This window comes from Megalops cyprinoides, chromosome 19 (assembly GCF_013368585.1).
Source record: "Megalops cyprinoides isolate fMegCyp1 chromosome 19, fMegCyp1.pri, whole genome shotgun sequence".
Taxonomy (NCBI): Eukaryota; Metazoa; Chordata; class Actinopteri; order Elopiformes; family Megalopidae; genus Megalops; species Megalops cyprinoides.
The window spans coordinates 6,390,440-6,415,093 of record NC_050601.1 but is presented as its reverse complement, the minus strand read 5'-3'; the positions used below and the strand labels follow the sequence as shown (position 1 = coordinate 6,415,093).

Genomic DNA, 24,654 nt, shown 5'->3' with positions numbered 1-24,654 from the left:
AATGATCCACCCACTACATGTAAACCCCGAAAAGACACAGACCAACTTCCACCCCGTGGGTTGAGTGCCATACTGTTCTAGGTTCTCTCACCATTAGTCCTATAGATTAGGTTTTCTTGATCTCTTTAAATCACTGGCACTCTTGGGATTGAAGAGGGAAGTGATAATGGTCAAATTAAAAAGATGATTTGTGGGATGTAGGTGGAGCAAAAGTCCGCAGACACTGGGGCGCTTCAGGCCCAGGGTTGAGGGTCTCTGTTCTAGCTAAGGGGTTTGCGTGGGTGTGAGGAGCACTGTCATTTCAGTATGCTCCTCTATATGCCTGACGTTGTTTATTCTTTTGGGGGGGGGGGGGGGGGGGGGGGTGGGGGGCTTCTCATGGGCTGGGAGCCTCTTTCAACTGCCATGGGAAACCAATAGCACATGAGCCTGCCCCATCATTCCTTGGTCACCAATGACCCAAACCAGTGTCTCTGAACCAGGCCCAGCTGCACTGCATGTTAGCCAGTCCTGCAGTGTTTTGAACCACTCCCAAGCAATTAGACCGCTGGCTAAGGGAGGACTAGGGAGCTAGTGGTTTGGGTGATTAACCAGCCACAGGCCCATGGAGTCACAAGACAAAGGTAGGCAATCATAATGTTGCAACACAGTTCAGCAACAGAGTTCAGCAGGGACCTCTGGTTCTCGTTCCAGCCCCTGCTCTTAATTACCTGCTGGCTGCAGGGCACTCAAGCTTGCCCCAGGAAGAATCTCTTTTGGGAGGCTTGGTCTCGGAGTGTGTACACGAGACCAGACAGCAAGAGCAACCTGCACTAAAGGCCTGTAGAAACAAGTCCCTGCCAAGGCGAGAGATCCAATTCAAACTATTACTTCTCTCACAAGAACTGTGGCACAAGTAAAGGCTTTGCACTGTGGTTTATGTGAAATGGATGGACTTCTCCTAACCTCTGAGCCTCCTGGCTCATCTTTAGAAAGGGTGGAGGTTTCAAAGGTGTGACACTAGTCCTGCTGCCTGCAGGAGACATGATGTATAGCTAATGTTTTTTGAAAGCTACATTAGTTTTGAGGCTGCAGAACGGTTCTGGCTGCTGGCCATTAAAATCAGGTGACTAAACAAATGGAAACAGCAGTTTAATTGAACTGCTTAACATGCTTATGTTCAGTTTAAGTATGAAGTATAAACTTAAGTGACAGCCAGAGACCCCTGCTGAGAGACCTTCAGGACCTAGGGAATGTCCTATCCCTGAACTTTAACTTTATTGCGCTTATTACCGAACACTTCGCATGATGACGTAGCGCCGTTATACCACACGATGCATTCTGCAGCTCCGCATGCAACTTAAATTATTTTAGGCAAGAAATCAGAAATGCCATCCTTGTAAAGCAAGTAACTGTGGCAGGAATACAAAAAAAAAAACAAAAAAAAAAACAAAAAAACAAGCAAAACCATCAAGTGAGCACAACAAGAAAACTCAGGGGCATAAATACACTAGATAACAGGTATTTATCAGCTTAGCTCCCTGACATAAACAGGACTGTATGAATCTTTAAAAGAAGAATTTAGTTAAAGAATATAAATAAATAAATATTAATTAGTCTCATATGGTGTCACATTCTGGTAGGCTAAATCTTTTTTTTTTGTGTGAGACCATTCTCTAACATCAACCTCTATGACAAGTTAGGAGCAGCAGGACAGCACAGTTTGTGTCTTTATATCACACTTTTCTCCTCTATGCGATTTTTCTCCCTTAACTGCCATTGAGGAATGGTTCTGTTAAAGATGTAACCACAGGAATAATGCAAACGGACAAGAGAACATGAATCAGTGGTAATGATCGTGAGAAGTTTTCTCAGCAAGAAAACACTGCCCCCTCCGAAGAGGAGGAGGTACTGCGGTGACATGTAACTTAGTGATTGGTATTTCACATAGACCTACCTTTTAACAAGAAGCTGCCAAGAGGAAGAATCGACAAAATTAAATAACAAACAATAAAGTGAAACCCAAAAGAAATATGTAAAACCTAACCAAATAAACCTAACCCAAAGCCATTCCAGCCCAACCCAAAACGAAACAGCTAAAAATATGTATGACTCACATTAATTTAGTTTCACATTAATTAGCAATGAAAAAGATACATTGGCATGTGGCCGGGGCACACTGCACATTTTTGGCACCCTCCAACGCCAGGAGCAGGTGGGACAGAGGGATTATAGACGCCCTAGTCTCAGGCTCTGTTTGCTGCCGTGCGTCAGTCAGTGTGTGTCCCATCTGTCAGGCAGTGCACAGCCACAGCTCCCCCCCCCCCGCCCCCCCCCCGATCTCCTGGGAGACTGCATACAGGTGCCTGCCTTTGATACTGCAGAACAGAGTCACAAAGAGAAATATCCTGAAAAGCCACGCTTGGCAGATTAAGACCTCACCGTCTCCTTTGTGATTCTGTTTAAGATGGTGCCTCTATGAACTGCTGAGCTTTCCCCCCCCCCTCATATACACTGTAAATACATTGTTCCTCAGTGATTTTGTTGTGAAAGGGTCTGCCAGTGCTAATCGATTCCTTACTTCTACCCAGCCAAGATCAAGTAAGTTAGTTTTATTCCAAAGGGTGCTGTTCATACGAGTTGACCATAAAAAATAAATCAGTGCCACAAACAACAGTTGTGCCAAGACCTCAGTGCCACTTAAATCTCCTGCGGACATACATCCTGTAGAGTTGTTTAGAAAAAGCGTTAACAATTATTAATAGAGTATATCTACGAATGGTAAAATGACAGTTTCACCAGGATTTAGTGCTGACTGATGCTGCTTGTTTTGAGCAGAGAACTGGATGTGATGTGTCAGCATGACAGAATCACCACTCAGGAAGAAACGTCCTCTGACACTGCAGCACAGACGTTAAAATAATACCCGTGCCATAACACGCTTTTAAACCAGTCCAACAATACTAACCGCTTTGTTTTTACTGAAATGCTTTTTTGGTTTCCACTGACGTGAATAGCCATACCATTCAAAGTACCCCAAGTACCGTAACCCAACAGATGCTTCTTCAGTGCCGTCCTTTTAAGCATTCCAGATCATCAGACATAAAACTGAATTAATTCCACTGGAACACAAATCTGCATTCTGTGGTGAAATATGAGTTTGCAGAGGGATTAAGGGATGCACGTCATGGATTGTTTTTATCAAACTTTCAGATAAACTTTAAATCCAAAAGCTACACCGCCTTACCACATAAATGCAAGTATGACTGAATGTTGTTTGGTTAAACAATTCACAAAACAACAAATGTCAAACACAGGACATATAAATAAATTTTAGATACGAGGAGATCTGCACTATGTGGTAAGTGGAAATGTATGTACATCAAACAGTGATTTGGTGACTTGGCACATTTTTTGTGAAGTTTAACCTTCTGATTTATATTCTGATTGAATCTGGCTGCACCAATAGGTAAATAGATTTACTGAAAACAACAACTCTCTGTTACCCCTTTTCCACCAAGGCAGTTTGAGGGCCGGTTCGGAGCCAGTGCCTAATCTCGAACCAGTTCTTCATGTTTCGACAGCAAAAGAACTGGCTCTCGGCCAGGAAAACTGGTTCGAGAGCGGCACCAACTCTTTGCTGGTCTAGAACCAAGAACTGCTTACGTCAGGGGCTGGGGGCGGGATTATTATTATTATTATTATTATGAACATAACATTGGTGGCTAGCTAGCTAGCTGTTGGTCAGCTAACATTACCCAAGCAAGCATAGCTACTAATTTCTCACATCAATGTTACGCTCAATGTTTGTATCATTGATGTGAGAAATTAGTAGCTATGCTTGCTTGGGTAATGTTAGTTGACCAACAGCTCGCTAGCCAGCCATAACCTTGGTAACAGTAGCTAACGTTAGCATGCTACTTTCTAACAGTGCCACCGACTCACCTACCAACATCACTTAACATTTGGCTATACAAAAGGCTAACATTGTATAAAGTATAGTGGACAAGTTTATTTTTAATGCACTGTTCTCTTGTTTTTGTTGTTGGGAAAGCGGAGGCGTATACAGACGTATACAGTGATGTAATGGCGTGGCTCTATGGTGGCTCTCTAGCCCGTGGAAAAGCAAACCGGTTCTTACAAGGTTCGCAAGTTGAACCAACTCCAAATTGGCACTAGCACCAGCCCAGAACTAGCACCTAGTTCGCGTTGGTGGAAAGGGGGTATGTTTGTGCAAAGTTTTCTTCTCATTCAGGTTGCATATTTGTGTGGATTTTCCCTTTATTAATCCAGGAACAGACTGGCAATAAATTAAAACACTAACATAAACAAAAACACACCAAAAAAAAAAAAAAAACACAGGACTGTCTGTTTTGACGCTGTAAGATTAAAAAAAAAACACAAAAAAATGGAGAAAATGCTGACTTGTGCAACAGCAACAGTGCTTGAAGGCATTTTGTACATGTAATCTGGTTCACTGGCGAGCAAAACAACTTCTCAGTACCGCATCACAGAATGAGCATAAATAACAACTAAAGATGAAAAACGCAAAGAAAGAGGAGTGGCACAAATAATTTTCAAATCTCTTTCGCAAAGCAATGACCTAGTTCCCAGTGGCAGATAACAGAGCCCAACAAACGCTGTTACCCTCAAAATGTGGAACACCATTTCATTTATTTCCCTGTTCTCATAATTTGGTTGTCATTTTGCTGGAACATGGGTTTCTGAGGAGGGTCAAATGGTCAAAAGACCATTTTGATTTAAGAGAAGCATTTACAGAGGTGTACAGTGCTAGGCCTTGTGAACCAGTGCACATAAACAACACTTAAATGTTGATATTGAGTAATGAACATAATGATCAATAAGTTCAATTTTAATAAGCACCATTTTCGTATGGATTGTTCTGCTACTGTGCACTTGCTATAATAAAGCTGTGCTCCAAACATCAGGCTGGCACAGGCTTTGCTTTTAAAACACAGTCTCTGCTGTGTGGAAAAGGTTACCACATCCACAGCGTTATACAGTATTACTGGCCTGCAGCAAGTTCACCAGTTTTCCTTTAGTCAGGCTTAATTATTATAGACCTGAATGGACTTTTCCTGAGAACATCCTTCTTATTGTTGTAAAAAGTCACAGATATGGTGGTCTTTTTAAGAGGCTTTGCTGGAGTACAGAGTTATTATAAAGACATAGCAGGCTATTACAGTACTCATGTATGCCAGAATATTACATGAAAGGCTATTGATATTTTTGTAGTTACTAAAAGCTTGAATGTAATAACTACATGTAAGCAAAATTGCTAAATTTATAAAGGAGGTCATCTTTATTTTAATGATGAGGATTTCCTTGAGCATGTAATTATTGGAGAAATGTTGGCACAATTTCATGATATATTCATAAAAGAAATATCAAGATGGCAAAAATAATAAAAAGTCTTGTTTTACACAATATTAAATTGAATTAAATAACTAAGGAGTGAAGGCGTTATCAGTAATAAATGGGCCACATACTATTAGGCTTAATAAGCCAACTGATGTGTAAGTGGCTTGAGAATGTGACAGTTACAAGTCTTTGGCTTGATATTCAATTTTTAAAGCTGGCAAAACTGGTTCCAGTTAGTGCTCTGTGTTGAATTATGCTGTTAAAATGCTTATGTATCTGACAATCTGTGCTATGTGATCATACTTTTGCATGTGCTTATACATTTTAGGTTTACCGTAGGTGTATAGGACGGTAAGGAATCAACGCTATTCTTTACTTGATTTTTAATTTCACTCTCATCGTAACCTAAACTGCACTGGTTCCAGCTCTGGTTCTTGTTCTAGTGTTCTTACAATATTCTCTGCTTTCTTGGCTGTTGACATTCTCATTTCTCCTCCTATTCTCTGTTTGCTTTTAGAAACCCATTTGACCTTTGTTCAGCAAAAAAAAAAATGGGTCACCATATAAAGTCAGGTGGTTCTGCAATCTAAGCAGGTTGCTTGGAAAACATTGCCAAACTCTGAAGAGGCTCAAATTAAGACTATTTAACTCCCTGCGTCCCCTGCTTATGCACCGTGCAAATCTAGGACATGGACTGGCAGGATGTCACAGTCGCAGGGCAGTGTGTAAAAAAAAGCCTGTGCCGCAGGAGACTGCGTACCGCGCCCTCTGAAGCGCAGAGGTGATCAAGGGCGATTATCTGGCAGCTGGGAGGAGGCGGTTACTTCGCGAGAGACTCTCCGCAGGGGACCACCCCCGGAATATTTTCGGCGAGCGCAGCAGAATATCTGTTGCAGCCTCGGGAAAGGATGGCGAAAACGACTTGGGCTTGGGAGCCCGTTGCGAGCAGTAATTAAGTAGAGGACTCAAACACCTTGGTCCCGCCTTTCCGTGTTTGTCCCCTGTCTCCTTCCCAAAATGCTGCAGGCTTCTCGCAGCTGCTGGGCGGGGCCATGGAGGACCTGGAAGGGGTCCCTGGTTAGTGTTTTCTGTCTTCCCTGGTTTCCCACATGTTCTCATGACCTGACCTCATTAGCTGACCTGCCTCCTTTTGCCTCTATTCTCTCCTGCTCTTTGTTCTGATCTGTATAGCACTGAATACACCGTGACCTCTTAACAGTGTGCCGATCCTGTTTCAGATCACCTTTTTTCTGCAAGTCTCTTCAAAAAATGCCCCTCAAGCTACCACAGCAAGGAGTGTTGGTCCATCTGAAAGGAAACCACCTCTCCCTCTACATACGGTTACAATCAAATGATTGTAATCACCACAAGTAATCTAGACATGGCTGGACAGGGTAAAGAAAAAGACCGTCATGAACTCCTAGATCTACAGAACAGGGGTGAATTGAACTCTAGAAAACCTTTGCTCTTGAAAGGTAGATACTGTCCAGATATGGCAAGCAAGAAATCAGGATATGAAACCCCAGAATATGAAAGGCTTGTCATTTGTTCTTTTTTGTTGGCAAGCTTGACAATTTTGAATATACTGTAGACCACAGTCACAGCTCATGTCTGAGAACAGGCCGGGGATGGAAAAGGAGAGGACAGGAAATGGGTCATACCAAGGGCGTGGCTGGGGGGTGCCTGAGTGCAAAATCCTGTCCTGGGAATAGGACAAAGAAAGCCACAACAGCAGCCACAAGATCAATCCCTTAACTTCTCTCAGCAGGTTTCCACACAAGCTGCCCACTGAACCCCCAAACATCATCCCCCCACCCTCAACACCACCACCACCAAGAAATCCCTGGTATCCTGCAAATATGAGGAATGGGGTGCTGGAAGGAAATGAAATAGGAAGAAGGAGAAGATAAAGATGGTTGTCTTTACCCCTCCACCATTTTTAACACTGGACCCGATCTCTTTGCAGGACCCATCACTGTGTTGGGAGGCAAAAAAAACTCTATGCTCCACCCCCTTTTCAGTTACCCTTCCAACAGCTTTTCCTGCTTGGCATACGGGTTCTCCAGCATGTAACGGTACTGATCGTAGTTCTCCAGCAGGTACTTTGGGGCGTACATGTGCTCCTTCGGGTCCGAGGGCGGGTACTCCTGCACCGACCCATCGAACCAGCCCCCAGTTCGGATCAGCTCCCGGATGTAGCTGAGGTCCCGCTTGTCCTCGTAGTCCCCCCAGCGGGGGAAGTCCCCGTTCTGGGCGGAGACGAGCTTGTGGTGAATGCCCTCGGGGCTGAAGCACCAGGAGCAGTGCCAGCCGGCGAAGTGGAAGGGGCTGCCGATGGCCCACTGCACCAGGATGTGGCCCGTGTCATTCTCGTACCGCCGGAAGCCCGGCATGGTGTAGTACTCCCTGCGGCGCAGCTTGATGCCGTCGGTGTCGTAGACGGCGTTCAGCATGCCCACCGTGCAGCCGGATATGACCTCCAGGGAGCCCAGCTGCTTCCAGAAGAACCCGTAGAGGGACTTGCGCATGTGGATGGCGAAGGGCTCGGTCCAGCCGTCGAAGAGCTTGAGGAAGAGGATGCCCTCTTGGGCGGGGATCTCGTCGGCGTCGTTGATGATGAAGACGTCGTCGGGCCGCGCCCCCCGCACCCGGGACATCCCGTTGTGGGTCAGGAAGGTGCGCAGGTAGTCATCGGCGATCCAGCCGTCCTGCCGGCCGCCCTCGGGGAAGTGGTCCAGGAAGATGTAGAGGATCTTGTGCCGCACGTAGTTGTAGGTACCGTTGAGGAGGAGCCGCAGGAACTGCAGCGGTCTGCCGTCGCCGTAGGCCGTGAAGTTGGACTCGCAGACCAGGAAGAGGTCCACCGCCTGGGCCAGCTCGTGGAAGCGGACGTGGAGGAGGTCGAACTCGTGGTTGACGTTGATGGCATTGATGACCCTGCGGGGGACCTCCCTGGGCGTCAGCCTGTCCTTGGTGGGCAGGTTGGAATGGTGCACCATGGTGGGGACTCCGCAGTAAGGCCCGTGCCAGCCCTGCCGGCACACACACTTCACCAGCCTCTTGCCTCGCTTGGGTCTGGCTCGGGGCGGGTTGGCTGCCTCCTGGTGCTCCAAAATCCTGCGCTGGTTCGCCACTGTTGCGCCCTCTCTTCCTGGACCTTCCCTGGGGGCAGCCATCTCCGTCCCCTCCCGGAAACACAGGGCCCCAGCTTTAGTGCGCACAAAGTAGGGTGTGGGGTCATCGCGGAGCAGGTAGCTGCGTTTGTGGAGGTCCCCAAGTGGCCCTGTGGGGTTTGGGAGGGTGAACATCGGGGCGTTCTTCCTCACCACCAGCCCCCTCCTGTTTAGGGGGTCTAGCCTTTCTTGAACTTGATAGCTGGGATACAAGGCTCTCAGGTTAATGTTCTGATTTCTCGGCTTGAGAACGAGAAAGAGAGAGAAAAAGAGAGAAAACATTTTTGGTGGTGCACTGAACCCCTTGGGGTAGTTGTTACATTGTCTAACCATTCTTAAGCAGTAAGGCAGACTACCTCCCATCATCAACCACCCGCTTCTGGCTTTGTTGACATGAAGGGCCCACACACCTCACCTCATCCAACTCTCTGCTGTCCAATTCCTCGGGCCTCTCCCAGGGCCGGGCCAGCAATCCCAACCGCTGGTCCCCCGTATCCTGCTCCTCTCTGTCAGACAGCTGCATGACCAGGCCTGGGCCCTCCTCCGGAGATGCACGGGAGAGGGGAGAGGCCTTCTCCCTCCAGAAGAAGCCGGTCACCATGATGAAGGATTTGATGTTGGGGTAGGGGGCAGAGAGCTCCCGCAGCAGGGAGACGTAGTGCAAGGCCTTGTAGTAGTGCAGGAAGGAGATGACGCACAGGCCCACAGTGCAAAGCAAGAACACCCGGTGTCGTCGCATTTTCATCCTGCAGGGGGAGACAGAGAGCACTGGGGTCAAGCTTGCTTGCTATTATGAATGGCAGCACACGATCACACTTTCACACGTTCAAACTTTTTTTTTTTTTTTTTTACAAAATATGGGACCAAAACAAATAATGAAAACAGCCACAGTGAGGTGATGGACCACTTCCCTTTCCACATTTATTTCCTGTCAAGGTTTTTTTTAAATAGTGTTGGGATGTCTCTCACACCTATTTCATAGGGGGAGTCTGCTGTAAGCCAATGGTAAAGCTAAATCACATATCAAATAGCCACATGTCCTGTCATTTGTGTGAGAATGGGTGGAAATGGCCCAATATTACACTAGCAATTTTTAAAGAGAAATTTTATTTTAGAGAGACAGTCCAGCCAGTGGGAAAACAGTATGATAAATTAAAGAGGATACACATTAAGCAAGACCAAGGCACTCAGACAGATCATTACACAGCAACTGAGGTAAACAGATGAGAAACACATTCTATAGCATGGCGGTGGCAGCAGAGTGGCTTAGTGGTAAGGAGCAATAAGCCAAAGGTTGGCAGGCCTTGCAACCTAAGTCCGACTCCCAGATGGGGCACTATTGTTGTGCTGCTGCACAGCTGCATCGGTAAATATCCACCACTATGTGATGGAAGTTGTTCGGGATAATGGTGTTTGCTCAGCAACTTTGAATCGTAGTATAATGTAATGATAAAACACAGTAGTCAAGAACAGAGAAGCTACTGTTTGCAATGGCAACTAAGTGAAAGGGCTTTACTGGTAACAGTTAATGTTTGCATTCTTTGTCTCCTGGAACCATTGATCAATACTAAACAATTACATTGGCAGAACTCAGGTGGTGAGAGTTGCCAATGCTAAGCCACTATGGCAACGTTTGGGCCCCAGTGTGACAATACACCCTTTTCTTCTGTGGCGTACTTCTATAACAGACAGCGCTAAAAATGTTACAGTGCCTAAACAGAAATCCGATTCAACTACACGATGCACGTGTATGGGCCTAGTCTGTGACCGGCACTGTAATTCATTTTCAGAGCCTTTCACACTCTACCTTAAAAGTACAAAAACTTGAAGAAGGACCAAATCAGTCTGGCAGTATTAGTATACAGTACACTGCATGAATCCCAAGTAGCTGTATGAGAATCAGTCTCCAGTTTTCCTTTCTGTATCAAAGTGAAAAGGTGGAATGAGACAGACTGGTAGTGGTGCAGGAGAGCAGTGGAAAATGCAAAGACAGAAAATAACAGACAGCAGCTGAGATGTATTTAATGAGCTTAAAAACCAATACATATGACAATGAGCTGGTTAATATTCCCTCTCAGCAGCATAACAACCAGCTTTCCATGCTGTTCTTTAAAGCTACCTGCTATACAGGTGTCAGATGACCTGTTGAGACAATCTGCTCGATAAATGGGAGTTTGTTTGCAGAACAATGTGAATAAGTTACAGGCTTCTTCCATATAACTGGGAGTGGCGTGTTTGTCTTTCTTCCTGTATGTCTCCAAAGTGATGCATCATGCTCCTGTGCAGGGCACAGATCGGAGGACCGGCTGCCAGCTGACCAATTTATGCTCGGTAATGCTGCTTTTGGCTTGGCCACAACTGTAAACACTGGTGTGTGTGTGTGTGTGTGTGTGTGTGTGTGTGTGTATGTGTGTGTGTGTGTGTGTTGGGTGCGTGGGAGTAATGTCTCTGTTCAGTCCTGTGTTTAACATAACCTTCTCTTTCCCTCCCGTTTCTCTTTTACCTCGAGACAGAAGGCACTCCCTTTATCCCTGAGCTTTAACAAAGCAGCTGAAAAGAACTATCTGTTCATTCCTTTCAGGAAGAGGTTTGAGTCTCTGCATTGCCGAGGGGGCAAGAGAAATGTTAGACCCCTGAAACCAGGCAGAGGGAGGAGGCACCAGTTTCATTGTCTTTTCTTTGGTCCGGCCGGAGGAGGAGAACCACGCAATGTGAAACCATGATACGAAACCACTGCTACTGAACTGGAACCAGGGCCACTGACAGACTTACTGCCCTACGTGAGAGAGCATTGAGCTCTCAGCAATGCACATTACCAGGAAAAAATGCTGCATAGCTGATGCTCAGTTCAGTCAGAACAAAAGAGTTTCTTTCCTCACTGCTTAGGCAAGCAGAGAAAAACTGGCAGAAGGGGTTAGACAAAGGGCGATCTTTTCATGATGTCATTAGTGAGGAATGGCCATTGCAAACTTTCAAACACATACCTATTCCACTGTTTCAGCAGGTTAGGAGCAAACATTTCAGTTAGCATATCTCAGGACAGATTGGGAGCACCACCCAGTGTATGGACACATGCTGTACTAACTGCATTACTAACTGTAACTTACCAGTCACAATGGTAAACATTTTTCATCAGTGTCAGGTTGTGAAATGGTGGCCTTTAGTTTCAAACAAAGAGTGTTTCCATCAGCACCTGACCTCTGAATCAATTTGCTGGACAGGAAATGTATGATACGTTGCAGTGAAGGAGAAAGAGTTGGCAGAATTTTATGGGTTTAATGCCTGGATCAGTGTTTAAATTCATGTCTGTACAGGCTGACCAGGTTGGAAGATGGCTCTAGCAGAAAAAATAAAAATACTGCCATCAATTATGATGTGTTTTACCTGCCAATGTTGAGTCTGTCATGGGTGAGTCATAACTGTATATCACACACAGTCCCCAGTTAGGCATGCTGCTGAATTCATGTGGGTCTACCCTCCCAAACTTCACCTGTCAGAATGCAGGCCTCTCTCAACACCCAATGAAAAACATGCATTTCACACTATGCACATAGTGTTGCAATACCGCAAATATGTGAGCAGCCCACAGGTGTTTCCTGTTAAATTAGATTAGAAAATGACATTAAAAAACAATGGAGTTGGACAAAGACGTCTGCTAACAGCAACATCTGCTAACAGCAATTACAATGTCATAGCATTTTGAATTTCACTTTCGAGACTTCTCTTGATTTATTTTGGGGGCGACAATATGAGGAACAACTGTGTCAGCTAATCAACAAAACGGCATTGGTTCAGGATTGTTACTGGTTCTGACCAATTACCCCTGGCAGGCAACCACGATGTGAGACGGTCAGGTTTACACCCTCAGCTGAGCTCTGTGCCTGCTTTCTGAAAGCTTGCTTCCCCTGTGGCGGCTCGAATCTGCTTGAAACGTCCTACAGAGCACTCTCCTATATCACCAACACTGCTGAGCTTGTGTCTCTGTACCAGGAAACCGAATGCTATCAAGTGGCACCACCCATCTCCTGGCAGCACTTACCCTGCAAGGCCACACGCGATTCTTTGTTCCAACTGTGACGCAGCGTTTAAGCAGTCTCCCCTCATCACCTGGGAGACTACACACACTCAACCTCTCCTGGACCTGAGACTGCCGCTTAGGCCGTCGAATCAAGGTTATTGATCAGTAAGAACAGCAAGGCACCCCGCGCTGAAGGCGGTGTCTCTGGTGTGAATATGAGCCCAAACGTGCCATCACCGGAACACCTCACCACCGTTCCTTCAGTCACGATTAGACCTACTTACCAAACCAGGAAGGAACGCAAGAGTCTTACTGGCTCCCCGGTGCACTTTCGTGCAAAACGCTGATAAAGGATGCTTTGTTCCTTTCCCCATAGTTTTTGTGTGCGCACAGAGACTGTGTGCACTTGGTCGGGCAGAGTGCTTTTTGTAACGTAGCTATGCAGCAGCTGTGTGTGCAGTTGTAATTGTAACCTGACTTCCTCTTTCTAGTTTCTTGTGCTGGGACAGCGGGCAGTGACTCAATACAACAATGAATTGGACCCGCTCTGTAAGCTGGTTTTGTTCCAAATGACCTCTTTTGACCTCCGATCATTTATGCTTGATTGGTCGGATAACTCTGACCTGCACTGTTTATCTCCTCTATACAAAGAAACCTCCTCTGCAAAAACCACATTATTAGAGGTGTGTTCAAATATTCGGACCAATCCACCATTTTTCCTCGATTTTTTTAATGTGTAAGTTGACCCCCATCAAAAAACAGAACCATAGAACAGAACCACTCTCATAGCAAGAATGCTGTTCAACAACAAGATCTTTTTCTTTTTCAGCATTTATCATAATTTCAGTCAAAACGTGATACAAGCACAGACTAAATGTATGGATTTAACTTCTGTGGGTCTTGTTGGGGCACCAGAAACAGAGAGGAGCCTGGTTTAAGCTCCTGTTTGCCAGATTTCTTGAGAAACACAAGAAACACCACTCCCAGGGCTGCATAAATGATTGACTCTTTGACAGGATGGCTCAAGGCGTGGCTTTGCGTATCAGTTTACTGACTTGTTAAAGTTTCTAATGAGGCTTCACCTACAGCGCTTCCTCTGATTTGATGGCAGAATTATGGGTAGACTGATAACAGCATGATAACAAAACAATAAAAAATAATTCCTCAGCTGACCTGAGCTGAACTCAGCCACATTTTATTCTTAGTAGTATGACAGTGTCACAGTTCACCATTTTGTGATTTTAAAACTAAAATAAAATACAAGTCAGGGTCTAGGGATTAGATCACTCTACCAGGTCATGAATCTATTAAGTTTTTTTGGATACAGGTGGCCTTTTGCATGCCTTACTGTGACTCCGTCATTCTGGCTCTTTCCGCGTATCTCTAAACAAGGTCCAGCTGCCCACACAAGCCCACTCACAGCACAGGCCACCCCGACATGAACATGCATTACATGACATTATTGCCATTTAGCAGACGTTCTTATCTAGAGTGACTTACAATTTTATCCATTTACACACCTGGATATTTACTGAGACAATTGTAGGTTAAGTATCTTGCCCAGGGGTATGACAGCAGTGCCCCAGCTGGGGGGGGAATTGAACCGGCAACCTTCCGGTTATGAGCCCTGCACCTTACCGCTGTGCCACACTTCTACACATGCTTCTGTTCTCCCCTCCCAATCTGCTGCTCCTCTCACCTGCTCTGCTGGCTCCTGGGCATGGTCATCTTCAGCTTCTAACAGGATTCCCAGAGGGCTAGCTTCATCTCTGCCTATGCCTCCGCACCTCTCTCTCAGTCTCTTGACTGTTTACAGGGACATGACACTTCTCCTGACACCACTTCTGCTACGGCTGCTGTCCTGGATGCGGCCTGCCTCTCACACCGCCTCTGTGTTTGTGGTGGATAGTGGGATATAGTTGATTTCTTGTCTCGAGCGTGGCCACTCCTTTCTTCACTCGCTCGGGTTCCTTGTTTGACTTTCATCTACAGCGGTACATGCTTCCCCGAGATTATAGCTTCAGCGGTGCAGTAAACTTGCTTTCCAAGTTTGCTTTAATACGAGATAAGAGAGAACTGCCAAGATGGAAGAGCTGAGATCACTACTTGTGCACTGCAGGTGGTAAATATGTGTGTGGGATTTACTAACCTGTCGTGAAGGTGAAATTTGCACTTAATTACAGTATATTGGGAGTGTTGCTGTGTGTCTTTACATTACATTATTGCCATTTAGCAGACACTCTCATCCAGAGAAACTTACATGTAGTAGGTTACAAATGTATCCACGTACACAGCTGGCTATTTACTGAGGAAACTGTGGCTTAAGTACCTTGCCAAAAGGTACAACAGCAGCACCCTAGCAAATCTAATCAGCAGCCTTTTGGTTATACGAGCCCTGCCCCTTACCACATCACACTGCCTTCCCTGGAAATGCATATGCGATTTTTTTAAATGCAGATTTGTAACTGGGGCTGCGGAACTAAAACTGAGGGGGGATTTTGCAAGTTGCATGTGGTCAGTTACATCTTCCACTGAATTTCCTAAAGTGTTTCCTAAGTGCAAGCCTTGTATCTGTGTTGAAAAGTAGTTTTTTTTTTTTTTGCTTTGAGCGGCAAATACTGTACCATTACCATTCACAATATCGCAATAGAAGTCCGGCACTAAAAAGCTCAGTTAATGCTTCTGCATAAGAAGACATTGCTGTTGTTTACTTCAAGCTTGTACTTGGCCAAGCAGGGTGCAGGCCATTGCATGTGCTCATTGAAGTCTGTGTTTCAAGCCTGCTTCACCCCACCCAGCTTTGAGTGTTCATTATAAAGACCTCATTGCAGGGCCACATGAGAGGAAACGCTGAATAATATCTGGGATGCAAGGACTCACAGCAGCCCTGTCCCAGAAGAAACCGGACAAGGTGCACAGTGTATTCTCCCGAAAGTCTCAGATTAAAGAGCTACTGGTGGTGACTAAGATAATCCGCCTTCAGATGGTGAATGAAAGATAACTGCAGTAAATAAAACGTGACAGACCGGACTATGTTCCTTAGCTCTTAGGCCTGCTCCCTCCCATCACACTTCTGCTTGTTAGAGTCAGATGCTGATGGCCAGCTCACAAGGCAGCCCTTTCACAAACCCCGGCACAAAGGCTGAACTGTGTCAAAATAGTGGCTTCACTGCCCACTTAACAAAAGCCTAATTTCATGGCACTGTGTCAGCTGGACTGGCGTTTCCCTCACACCCAGCGCACTACAGACCCCAGGGGTGATGGGACTCAACTGGGATGACAGATCTTAGAGCATTCGCCCATGAAATCACAAATCAATGACCTGGATCCGTTTTTAAACTGTTTGTAAATTAGCAAAAAAAAAAAAAAAAAGAGAAAAATCATGAGTTTTCTTCTTTCTCATCAACATTCGTGTCCAGAATAAGCCTGCAAAAAATAATAGATAATTCACGGATATTATTTTATAGTCCTGCCTGGATGTATGAGCAAACGTGTATCTCTTTGCATTAAGTCATTATTTGTAAAGAAATGAAGCTTCATACAGTGCTTAGGACACTGCACTGAAGTCTGTGAGCCAAACCGATCCATTAGACCAACGCTCACTGTCACCAGGGGTCAGTTGTGGCGATTTGATGACAGAAAAGAACGGACCAGACCATACCCCGATTTTTGATACCTGTTTTTTCTTCTGAAAATTCAAAACATGCTAAATATACCTATGATGACGATGCTTTTATATCTAACATGAATTGCTAACCAAAATAAAATTTAGTTATCATTGTCATCTGTCTATTATTACAGATAGTTGTTTACAAAGAACTTAACACGTTGTGTGACTGCTTTGCTGTTGACACATCTGACTGCCAAACAGAATTATAACGACTGCAGCGAGCCGTTAACTTGACTCAGATGATGTCAGTCGTTAACGGGCTAAAGTATGGCTTAATATTAACATGCAAACATGCTTCTTAAAAGGTAACAGGAATCTAGCATGCAGGTGGTGATCAACACAGAATTGAAACAAACTGTACATCTCTTCACCTTTCTCTCACATACACTCACTCACACACTATTTATGTGTATTTTATTACTCTTATTCGCCTACTCCTATATCGGCCATGACAAACCTTACAGTGGAAAAGGACACTTCTTACACCACATCCTGCTTTTGTAAGCTAAAACCAGTGACACGTGTTTCAGCAAACGGCTAACCAGCATTCATGATACGAAGCTTGCTAACACTTCCTCCCTCTCTATTGACCAACTGCAAACTGTTCAAACTGTTGAATCACTGACATTGCTGTTAGAACCTGTCAAGGTCAGAACCAGAAGCTAAGGAGACTGAAAGGCTAGGGTGGTGATTAAGAAGTCCCTTGGGATCTTGGCATTGCATAAGTGGACTGACATCTGCAGAGATATCGATGACAGAGCCAATGAGCGAACAACAGAGCCAGCTGAAAGAAACGACCTTTATCAAGGGGACACAATTACCTGGGTCCAAGCTTGTGTGGCATTCAGTCTAACTAAACTGAATACATAAATTGATCGAAGCCCTGGTCAATGAAAGGGAACCACTGAAGGATTCTTTCACTTAAACGCCATCACAATAAGACATCCCAGGCTGCTAGTCCGCGACTATATCACTCCAGTGATTGTGTAGTGCTTCTATATTCAAAGTCACTGGTGCTTTCATGCCATAACCTTCGCCGCTCGATCCAACATACAGAGTGGATTTACACTTAATTCTATTACACCCACTGTGCATAACTGTATGGTGTGCCCTAACAACTCTCGAAAAAAACAGCATCTCACAAGCTCTTATGTCATAACTTTATTGGGTTTCTTCTCTGTTAACAATTTATTTTTCCCTTCCTTTTCCAACCACTTCCTCTACAATAACTCACTTTTTTGCTATGTGGTATTATCTGAACCATTCTCAGAAGACTGCTTTGTTGGGAGTGTGACATTAAATACACTTTCATTGATTTATGTATATAATGGGCAACAGTGTTGCCGGTTACCGGTTCGATTCCATACTGGGGCACTACTGCTGTACCCTTGGGCAAGGTACTTAACCCAGAATTGCCTCAGTAAATACCCAGCTGTATAAATGGACAACATTGCAAAAAACTGTTACCTATTTAAGTTGCTCTGGATAAGAGCATCTGCTACATGCCAGTAATGTAATCTTCAGCATCAGGAGGTATGCACATGCTGTATGTCGATAGATGGGATTGCATTCAAATGGCTTCCACTACTTTTCACAACCTTCAAAATGGGGACATTCAATTCAGATGTTGTCTAAAATCAAGTTTCCTGCGTATTTTTAACCACTCTGCTTCATTCAATTACCCTGTGTGATAGGATTTGGCAGGACAAAATTGTCCAAAGTAGAGCTGTCATTATAGGCTTTACAGCACACAGAGCAGGATGACCTTGGAGCCGAATCTTGGCATTTTACTCTTGACTAAAAGGATGGCGCTGCCATTGAGTACCAATCATAGTATTACTTTATAAAAATCTTTTTGAGTGATATTTGCAACTCGATGACTGACAGCACATAGAAGTGCCACTCATTACACAGCTTGTGAAGAATCAGTGTCCCACCACTAGAGTTTCCAAAAGGAAAAGAAACTTTGTGTCTCTTAAGTCAAGTGCTGTTTGCCTTATTCCTCCCCTGACTGCAAAATTCCTTAAGCAGTTTTCTGTCTATGCTAGACAACAGCTTCTGAGAGGTGTTGAGAACTTCCCGGCAGCTTTTTTCCTGCTGACTCCAGACTTGAAACGGTTAAAGCACTAACTGGGAATTCAGGGGAAGGGAACTCAGCTGAGAGTGATGAATCAACTGTTTTTTTTTTTTTCCCCCAGTTATAGTCCATCACTTCACATGAACTTGTTTTTCTAATGGCATAGAAAAAAAACCCCACTAATGCCTTTCTGGACAATTTCACTCAGCGAAGGGGAAAACAGTGAGACAACACTCCTAGAGAAGTACTGCCATTTGCTCAGCTGTAAGTGCTATTATTCAATCAATTCTTTCAGACTTTCCCTCTTTTTGTGGCTACTACCTCAATCTGCAAGCACTCAACAGCTGTGTGCACTTAAAGGCCATATAAAGAGCAATAAACAGTGATAAAAACGTATACTCATTTGCTTCGAAAGGATGCACTTGCAGGGAGCAGAAATGAGGAAGGCCGTTTTCATATTGTTCAATCTGTGCAATAAGCTCACCTACTGAAATTCTGCAACTTATTTTAATGGTGCAGTTGCACTTTTAACTGTCCTATTGTTTTATGTTGTGCACCTCCTCTTCCCCACATACTTGATTGCTGGCAAAGCAATTTCCCTTTTGGATTAATAAAGTACTGTCTTGTCTCATCTTGTCTTATTTTATTTTATTCTGCTGGCAGAGTGGCAGCGTACAGTAAAAAAAAAAAAAAGCAAAGTCTCTTCTTTGTATAAATAAACCATGAAGCTATCTAAGCTATCTAAATATATTACTATTTCATGTCTAGTATGGTACCCAGGAATATCAGCTAACTGAAGATACAGTAAAGCTAAAATATTCATGAAACTAAAAGTCAGAGATCTAGAGATAAGAGAATAAGATCACATAATTGATAGCTAATATCAGGTCCAAAGCTTGACAGTCTTGCCATTGGAAAAAATATGCAAAGAAATTTACAAAGAACTAGCAATAAATATTATCAAGAGAAACATAAATTACTCCACCTTTATGTTTTAAAGCATATTAGCCATGAATCATTTTATCCCACAGCTCAACACGAAGATCAACAGCACTCAGGGACGTTTTACTGGATAAAAAAAAAAAACAAAAACTGTATTGTTAAAATCATTTGGCTTGGTGTTTGGAAAAAACAACTTTTATTGGAAAAATCATCTGGAATGATCTTTTACCCATTAAGTTTTTTTTAAAATTTATTTTAACTTTCTGCTCTGCCTCCCCCCCGCCCCCCCCGAGTGCTGGTGAGCAGGTGAGCTCCAGAGAACGACTGCTGTTCATGCCCTTCAGTGAACTCAACACACAGCGCCAGACCCGTTCCAATCGAATGGCTACATCCGCACACGCCATTTGTAAATTCACCGCTCAGCTTCTGTGTAAAGCAATGGGGAATGAACGAGAAAGTGCCGGGGGAACATTTAAATGAAAATAAACAGCCAAAGCGGACAAATGAAACACATCAGCACAAGCTGTACGTTTTTAGACGAACACGCAGTCAAACAGTTCAAAATCAAGCATACCACTGAAGTAAGGTCATTAAATTCCCTCAGCAAAGTCAGGCGCACTGAAACGGTCGGAAGACTGAAAACAGCAGAGTAAATACACGGTGTCCACCTGTTAGCTGCGAACAAGGTCTTTCTAAAACAGGGGAATTTACCACATGTGGAGAGAGAAAGAGGAAGAGAGAAGGGAGGAACAAAGGATGTGAAACGCAGATAAAAGACCAGGTCTTGCTGTTAATCTGTACAGGATTTGCTGGAGACAAGGCCCGTCACTCAGCAGGCATGTAACGCCGGGCTGGACCGGCACAGTGTGCCTGTGTGAGGCTACGCAGGAGGGCGAGTGTCTGCGCATCCACGTGTGCGTGTCTGCCTCTGTGTGCGCCCGCTCAGCCGTGACCACCTTGTGTCCTCCGAGTCCCGCCTTTGTGTCCTGCCATCTGTGTGAGCTTGTGTGTGTGTGTGTGTGTGTGTGTGTGTGTGTATGTGCGTGCCTGCTCCCTGTCAGCGTTTGCTCCAAGCGCTTCTCTGTGTAAGTGCCTGTCTCTGCCCGGCGCTCTCCGCGCACACCGCGATGCGCCGCATTCCAGGAACCACTCACGGCTCGAGAGGGAGGGTCAAGACCCGGTCAGCCCATCGCGCCCGACGCCGAAGATTCCTCTCACCGTTCGCTCATGCTTCCTCCCCGCTCCGGCTCCTCGAGTCGGTCAGAATGCCTTCGCAGGCTGCGTCATTTTGTCACAGACCCTTCGTCAGGGAATGCATGCAGACACCCTGGCAGCCTGTACCAGCCCGACTGTCTCCGTGACCCAAGAACACTAGCGTAGGCCACTGCACAATAGGGCCTATTCTCTGAATTCAGTCCTACTCCCCGCTCTCAAATATCACAGTCTTTCTCAGTTTCTCTGTGCGTACAAAAGCGTCCTTCTCTAGTCTACAGGCAACAAGAAACAGGCACCACCCCCCCCCCCCCCCCACCCCCCCTCCAAACACCACTCCCTTTAACTTTGTATTTTGTGCAACCACAGCCTCGTTTGCCTATACCATATTTAGTAGAGGATTATGTGTGATCCCCCTATCTCTCCATCTCTCTATCTCTCACTGTCTCTTGCTTTTGCTCAATCTTACACTCAGACACACACATGCACACGCACATGCACACACACAAACACAAACACACACACATGCACGCAAACACCTGATCTTCCTGTGGAAAGCATTTTAGACAGGAGTGGGAGTGGCCAAACAGCTTCATCTAGTCCCCCGATGTTTACATGGAAATAGGCAACCTCCCAGCAAAGGCAGACTGGGAGACCTCACGTGGCAGAACAGAAAGACGGATCTTAATTACACACACATGTCCTGACACTTCCCCCTCATCTTGGCTGGAAAACAAAACAAAACACAACACCAAAAAAAAAAACATTTTTCAGGAATGCTGTTTTGGAGAAGGGTCAAGGAATGACATGATCTTCCCTAATCAAGATGTTCAAGGGCATTCATCATAAGCTGACAGGATTTTATCATAAGCTGTCTACCTTCCAATTTTCATTTAATGGAAATTTATTTGGAAATGTGAATCTATTGTTTTCCACAGAAAAAGGTTAGTAAGTGTTTTAAAATAAACCCCAAGGAACAGACTGAGACATGAACAGATGGAGCAAATAGCCCTTTGTGAGGCAGGCTTACAAGAACTTGCAACATCCAGTCAAACGCCTTTTTTTAAAAAAAAAAAAAAAAACAGCCCGTATGTGAATGGATGATGGAGAACTGAAAGAGTCACTGTGTCCTGCTGAAATAAAGAGAACATCCACACACCAGACAACACACTGCATGGGCTCGTCAAAGAAAGAACATTCTAATAAAAATGAGCGAAACTCCTGCACACAGCGGCCTTTGCTCACCTCATTAAATAAGCAGGGCTTTCGGTCTCTGTCCCACTGCCCGTCTTTCTTGTTAATCGATGTCAGTGTGTCAGAGAGCGCTCGATTTTACTCATACTTGTGTGACAGCACTCTAATTAACAGACCGGCGGCACTGACAGGCCCATGACTAATATCACCATGATGCTGCACACAGCCACATGTGCTATGTGCTGCTCGGCACACTCCACAAAAGATAAGCAAGTCAACAGCAGCTTGACAGGTGCACTGTTGAGCTGCTACATTGTTGGCCATTAACATCTGAAGACACAGCTCTTCAGCGCTCACCTGAAACACAACCACCAAAAGCAATTTCTTATGTCTTAAACTTCGTTTGGCCAGCTATGGAAACCTGGTCTTGCAGCTCTTCTAATATTGTTGACTCCTTACTTGGCTTTTCCTTGTGTTGTACTCTGCCTCACCTCTAATTTGCTTTAGATAAAAGCGTCTGCCAAAGAAATAAATGTAAATGTAATGTAGATTGGATGGCATTCTGTGTATATAAATAATTCACTGGACAACGATGTGATCTTGCCAAAGTTCATTCAGAGAATTCTATTCAACAAGAGTCTTTACACACCTGGGCAGCAGGAGCTCCGAAATAATAACCATTAAAATGGAAACTAACAGGATATAAACGTAATAAGGCAAAATCACTCCATGGTAAAATAAAACCCCCTTTGGCTTCTGTTGCCATATCTGTTTAGAGTACAATTACATGGAAGCGCAGTGTAAGTAGGGAAAAGTAAGGAACCGGCACGGTCATATCAACTCTGAAGCCATCACAATCCTATATTATGACACTTAATTCTTTCACTGCCTATCTGTCATAGAGCTGCGACTCATATATGCAATGTTCATTCACAGATTACTCAGGATTTCACATTTTACCATATCCTGATATATACTTTTTTTGTAACAGATCACTTATCAGAGAATGCCTATCAAAGCTGTGACAATCTTGATCTTACCGTCTGGTGCGGGAGACATTCCGAGGCCTGTGAAGGTAGGACTCTTTAGCACAGGAATATGCTTCTAACCAGAAGAGACACATGGGGGGGATTGAAACACTTCTATCTTGCTAACTAGGGCAAACCATTCACGTTTCTTTAGCCATCCTGTTTGGTTGCATTCTTCAGTGACTATGGTACGAATGACCTATGTCTAACATAGTCACACAGTGTGCTCTACCTACATGGATTAAAGTTCAGTTTGTTCACAGCTCTGCAATGCAAATGAGTTTGGGACGTTGACTGGGTGCGGGTCTTTTTCTCCGCATTTGTATGAAAGGAGGGATTCAAAACTCACCTCCCACAAAGAATTAGGCTCCCCATGGCGCCCGCTCTTCCCATGCGCAACAGCTTACGTCAAATGTCCCTTTCTCCCACTAACACAGATGCTGTCGGGTGAGTCTGCGGAACCACCCCCTCTCCAAAACCCTGCCAGATCGAGGCTACACCTCGCTGAGACACCGCGCTGCTCGCTGTGTTACTTGGACTTGCATCCAGTCTCCAGCCGAGAGCCCCACTCAAGGATAACAGGTGCAGTCGGCGCAAAAAAAAAAACCGCAGAGGAGCTTCTGACCCCGGTTCCTCCCTTGCAACTCTGTGGGGACCCCACCGCTACTCCTGGTGCCCCTCTTTGTCACTTCCGCTGGGGGTTCTTGTGATGGCGCCAACGCGCACGTCCCCAGCCGTGGCACTGAACGATCTGCCTCTCTCGTTTGGGACAGGGAAGCGACTGAGAGTGACAGGGTGGTGTCCGCCCCGGCCTGTAAACCGATCCCTTGGAACTGGGAGGGATCACGAGGGTGGACGTTCCTTCAGGGAACCAGGCCCTTTGTGCAATGAGAAAAGGACCTGGTGGAACTGTGTCAGAGCCCACACTTCAGCAAGGGATAAAAGAAATGAGTATCCTTCTCTCTCCCTCTCACACACACACACACACACACACACTGCAAGATAGTTGATTACCTCATTGCAGGTATTGTAGGCTGCAAGCTATGGCGTCCACACTGTACAGCAACACCTAGAGTATGTAAGCGAATGGGGTCACGCATCTGAATTGCATACCCTTGTTTTCCTTTCCTAAATCAGGGCAAATCTTCTTTAGCTTCTCCACTCTGCATGTGGAGATCGTGAGACGAGTGAAAACCTGCAGAGCACCGACACTTAAGCCTCTTACACGTGCTGTTCTGTGGAGGTTTCTCACTGCGGCACGTGCCCGGGCCTCATCAGCGAGATGCCCCGTCAGATCAGCCGAAAGTCTGAGATGAAAGGGCACCCATCGGAATGACCGTGAGAGATGGATCAGAAGGCAGATCAAAGGCAGAGAACATCCGCCCATTTAGCCTGTACACGGCAGGGACAACAAACAGCCTGGGCTGGACGGTGCAAGAGGTACAGCTTCGAACCCGGGACGCGTGAAGAATTTTAAAACGGACCTCAGATGTGAAAAAGGAATGTAGACAGACCAAGGACCACGCTTTGCTTAGATGGTTTTTGGAAGCCCAGCGTGCTGGGGGCGCCAGTTGACAGTGGCATTCTCCAAACAGAGATTAATGTCTAAAATAATCCTAATGTAAACTGCCCCCCCCCCCCCCCCATACACTAACTAGAAATGATTGGCTTGCAAAGAGTCCCCAGCAGATGCCCACTGGTGTCCCTGGTGATTTATGCCATTGCTAATCTGTGCACTCAGGCAGAGATGCCAGGCGGAGTGAACTGGGTCAATGTGGCACTGCCTGGCTGTGCCAGCGGCACATGGGCACCTCATCCTAACACAGAGTCTCAGCCTGTACAGACCTGAGAGGGAGGCACGCACACCACGGGCTTCCAGTATGTACACGCGCACACGCACACACACACACACTCACACACATGCATACACACATACAGACACAAATACATGCACATACGCACACAAGCACATGCACACA

At 45.3% G+C, this 24,654-nt stretch overlaps 1 protein-coding gene across 1 annotated transcript; it reads right to left on the bottom strand.

Annotated features, from left to right (window-relative positions):
• Positions 1 to 6,699: 6,699 nt before the first annotated feature.
• Positions 6,700 to 20,630, bottom strand: LOC118795163 (beta-1,4-mannosyl-glycoprotein 4-beta-N-acetylglucosaminyltransferase-like). The gene is made up of 3 exons (XM_036553546.1): positions 20,460 to 20,630; positions 8,950 to 9,280; positions 6,700 to 8,777 (listed from the first exon to the last, which is right to left on the bottom strand). The coding sequence occupies exons 1-3, from the start codon at positions 20,468 to 20,470 to the stop codon at positions 7,383 to 7,385; spliced, it is 1,737 nt and encodes a 578-aa protein (XP_036409439.1). The 5' UTR covers positions 20,471 to 20,630; the 3' UTR covers positions 6,700 to 7,382.
• Between the last annotated feature and the right edge of the window lie 4,024 nt (positions 20,631 to 24,654).

What these genes read in the sequence shown, in the direction of transcription:
- LOC118795163 (XM_036553546.1), bottom strand. An exon ending in ACAGCAGAGAGTTGGATGAG is followed by an intron (nt 8,778 to 8,949) that starts GTGAGGTGTGTG and finishes CTCGTTCTCAAG; the next exon opens with CCGAGAAATCAGAACATTAA.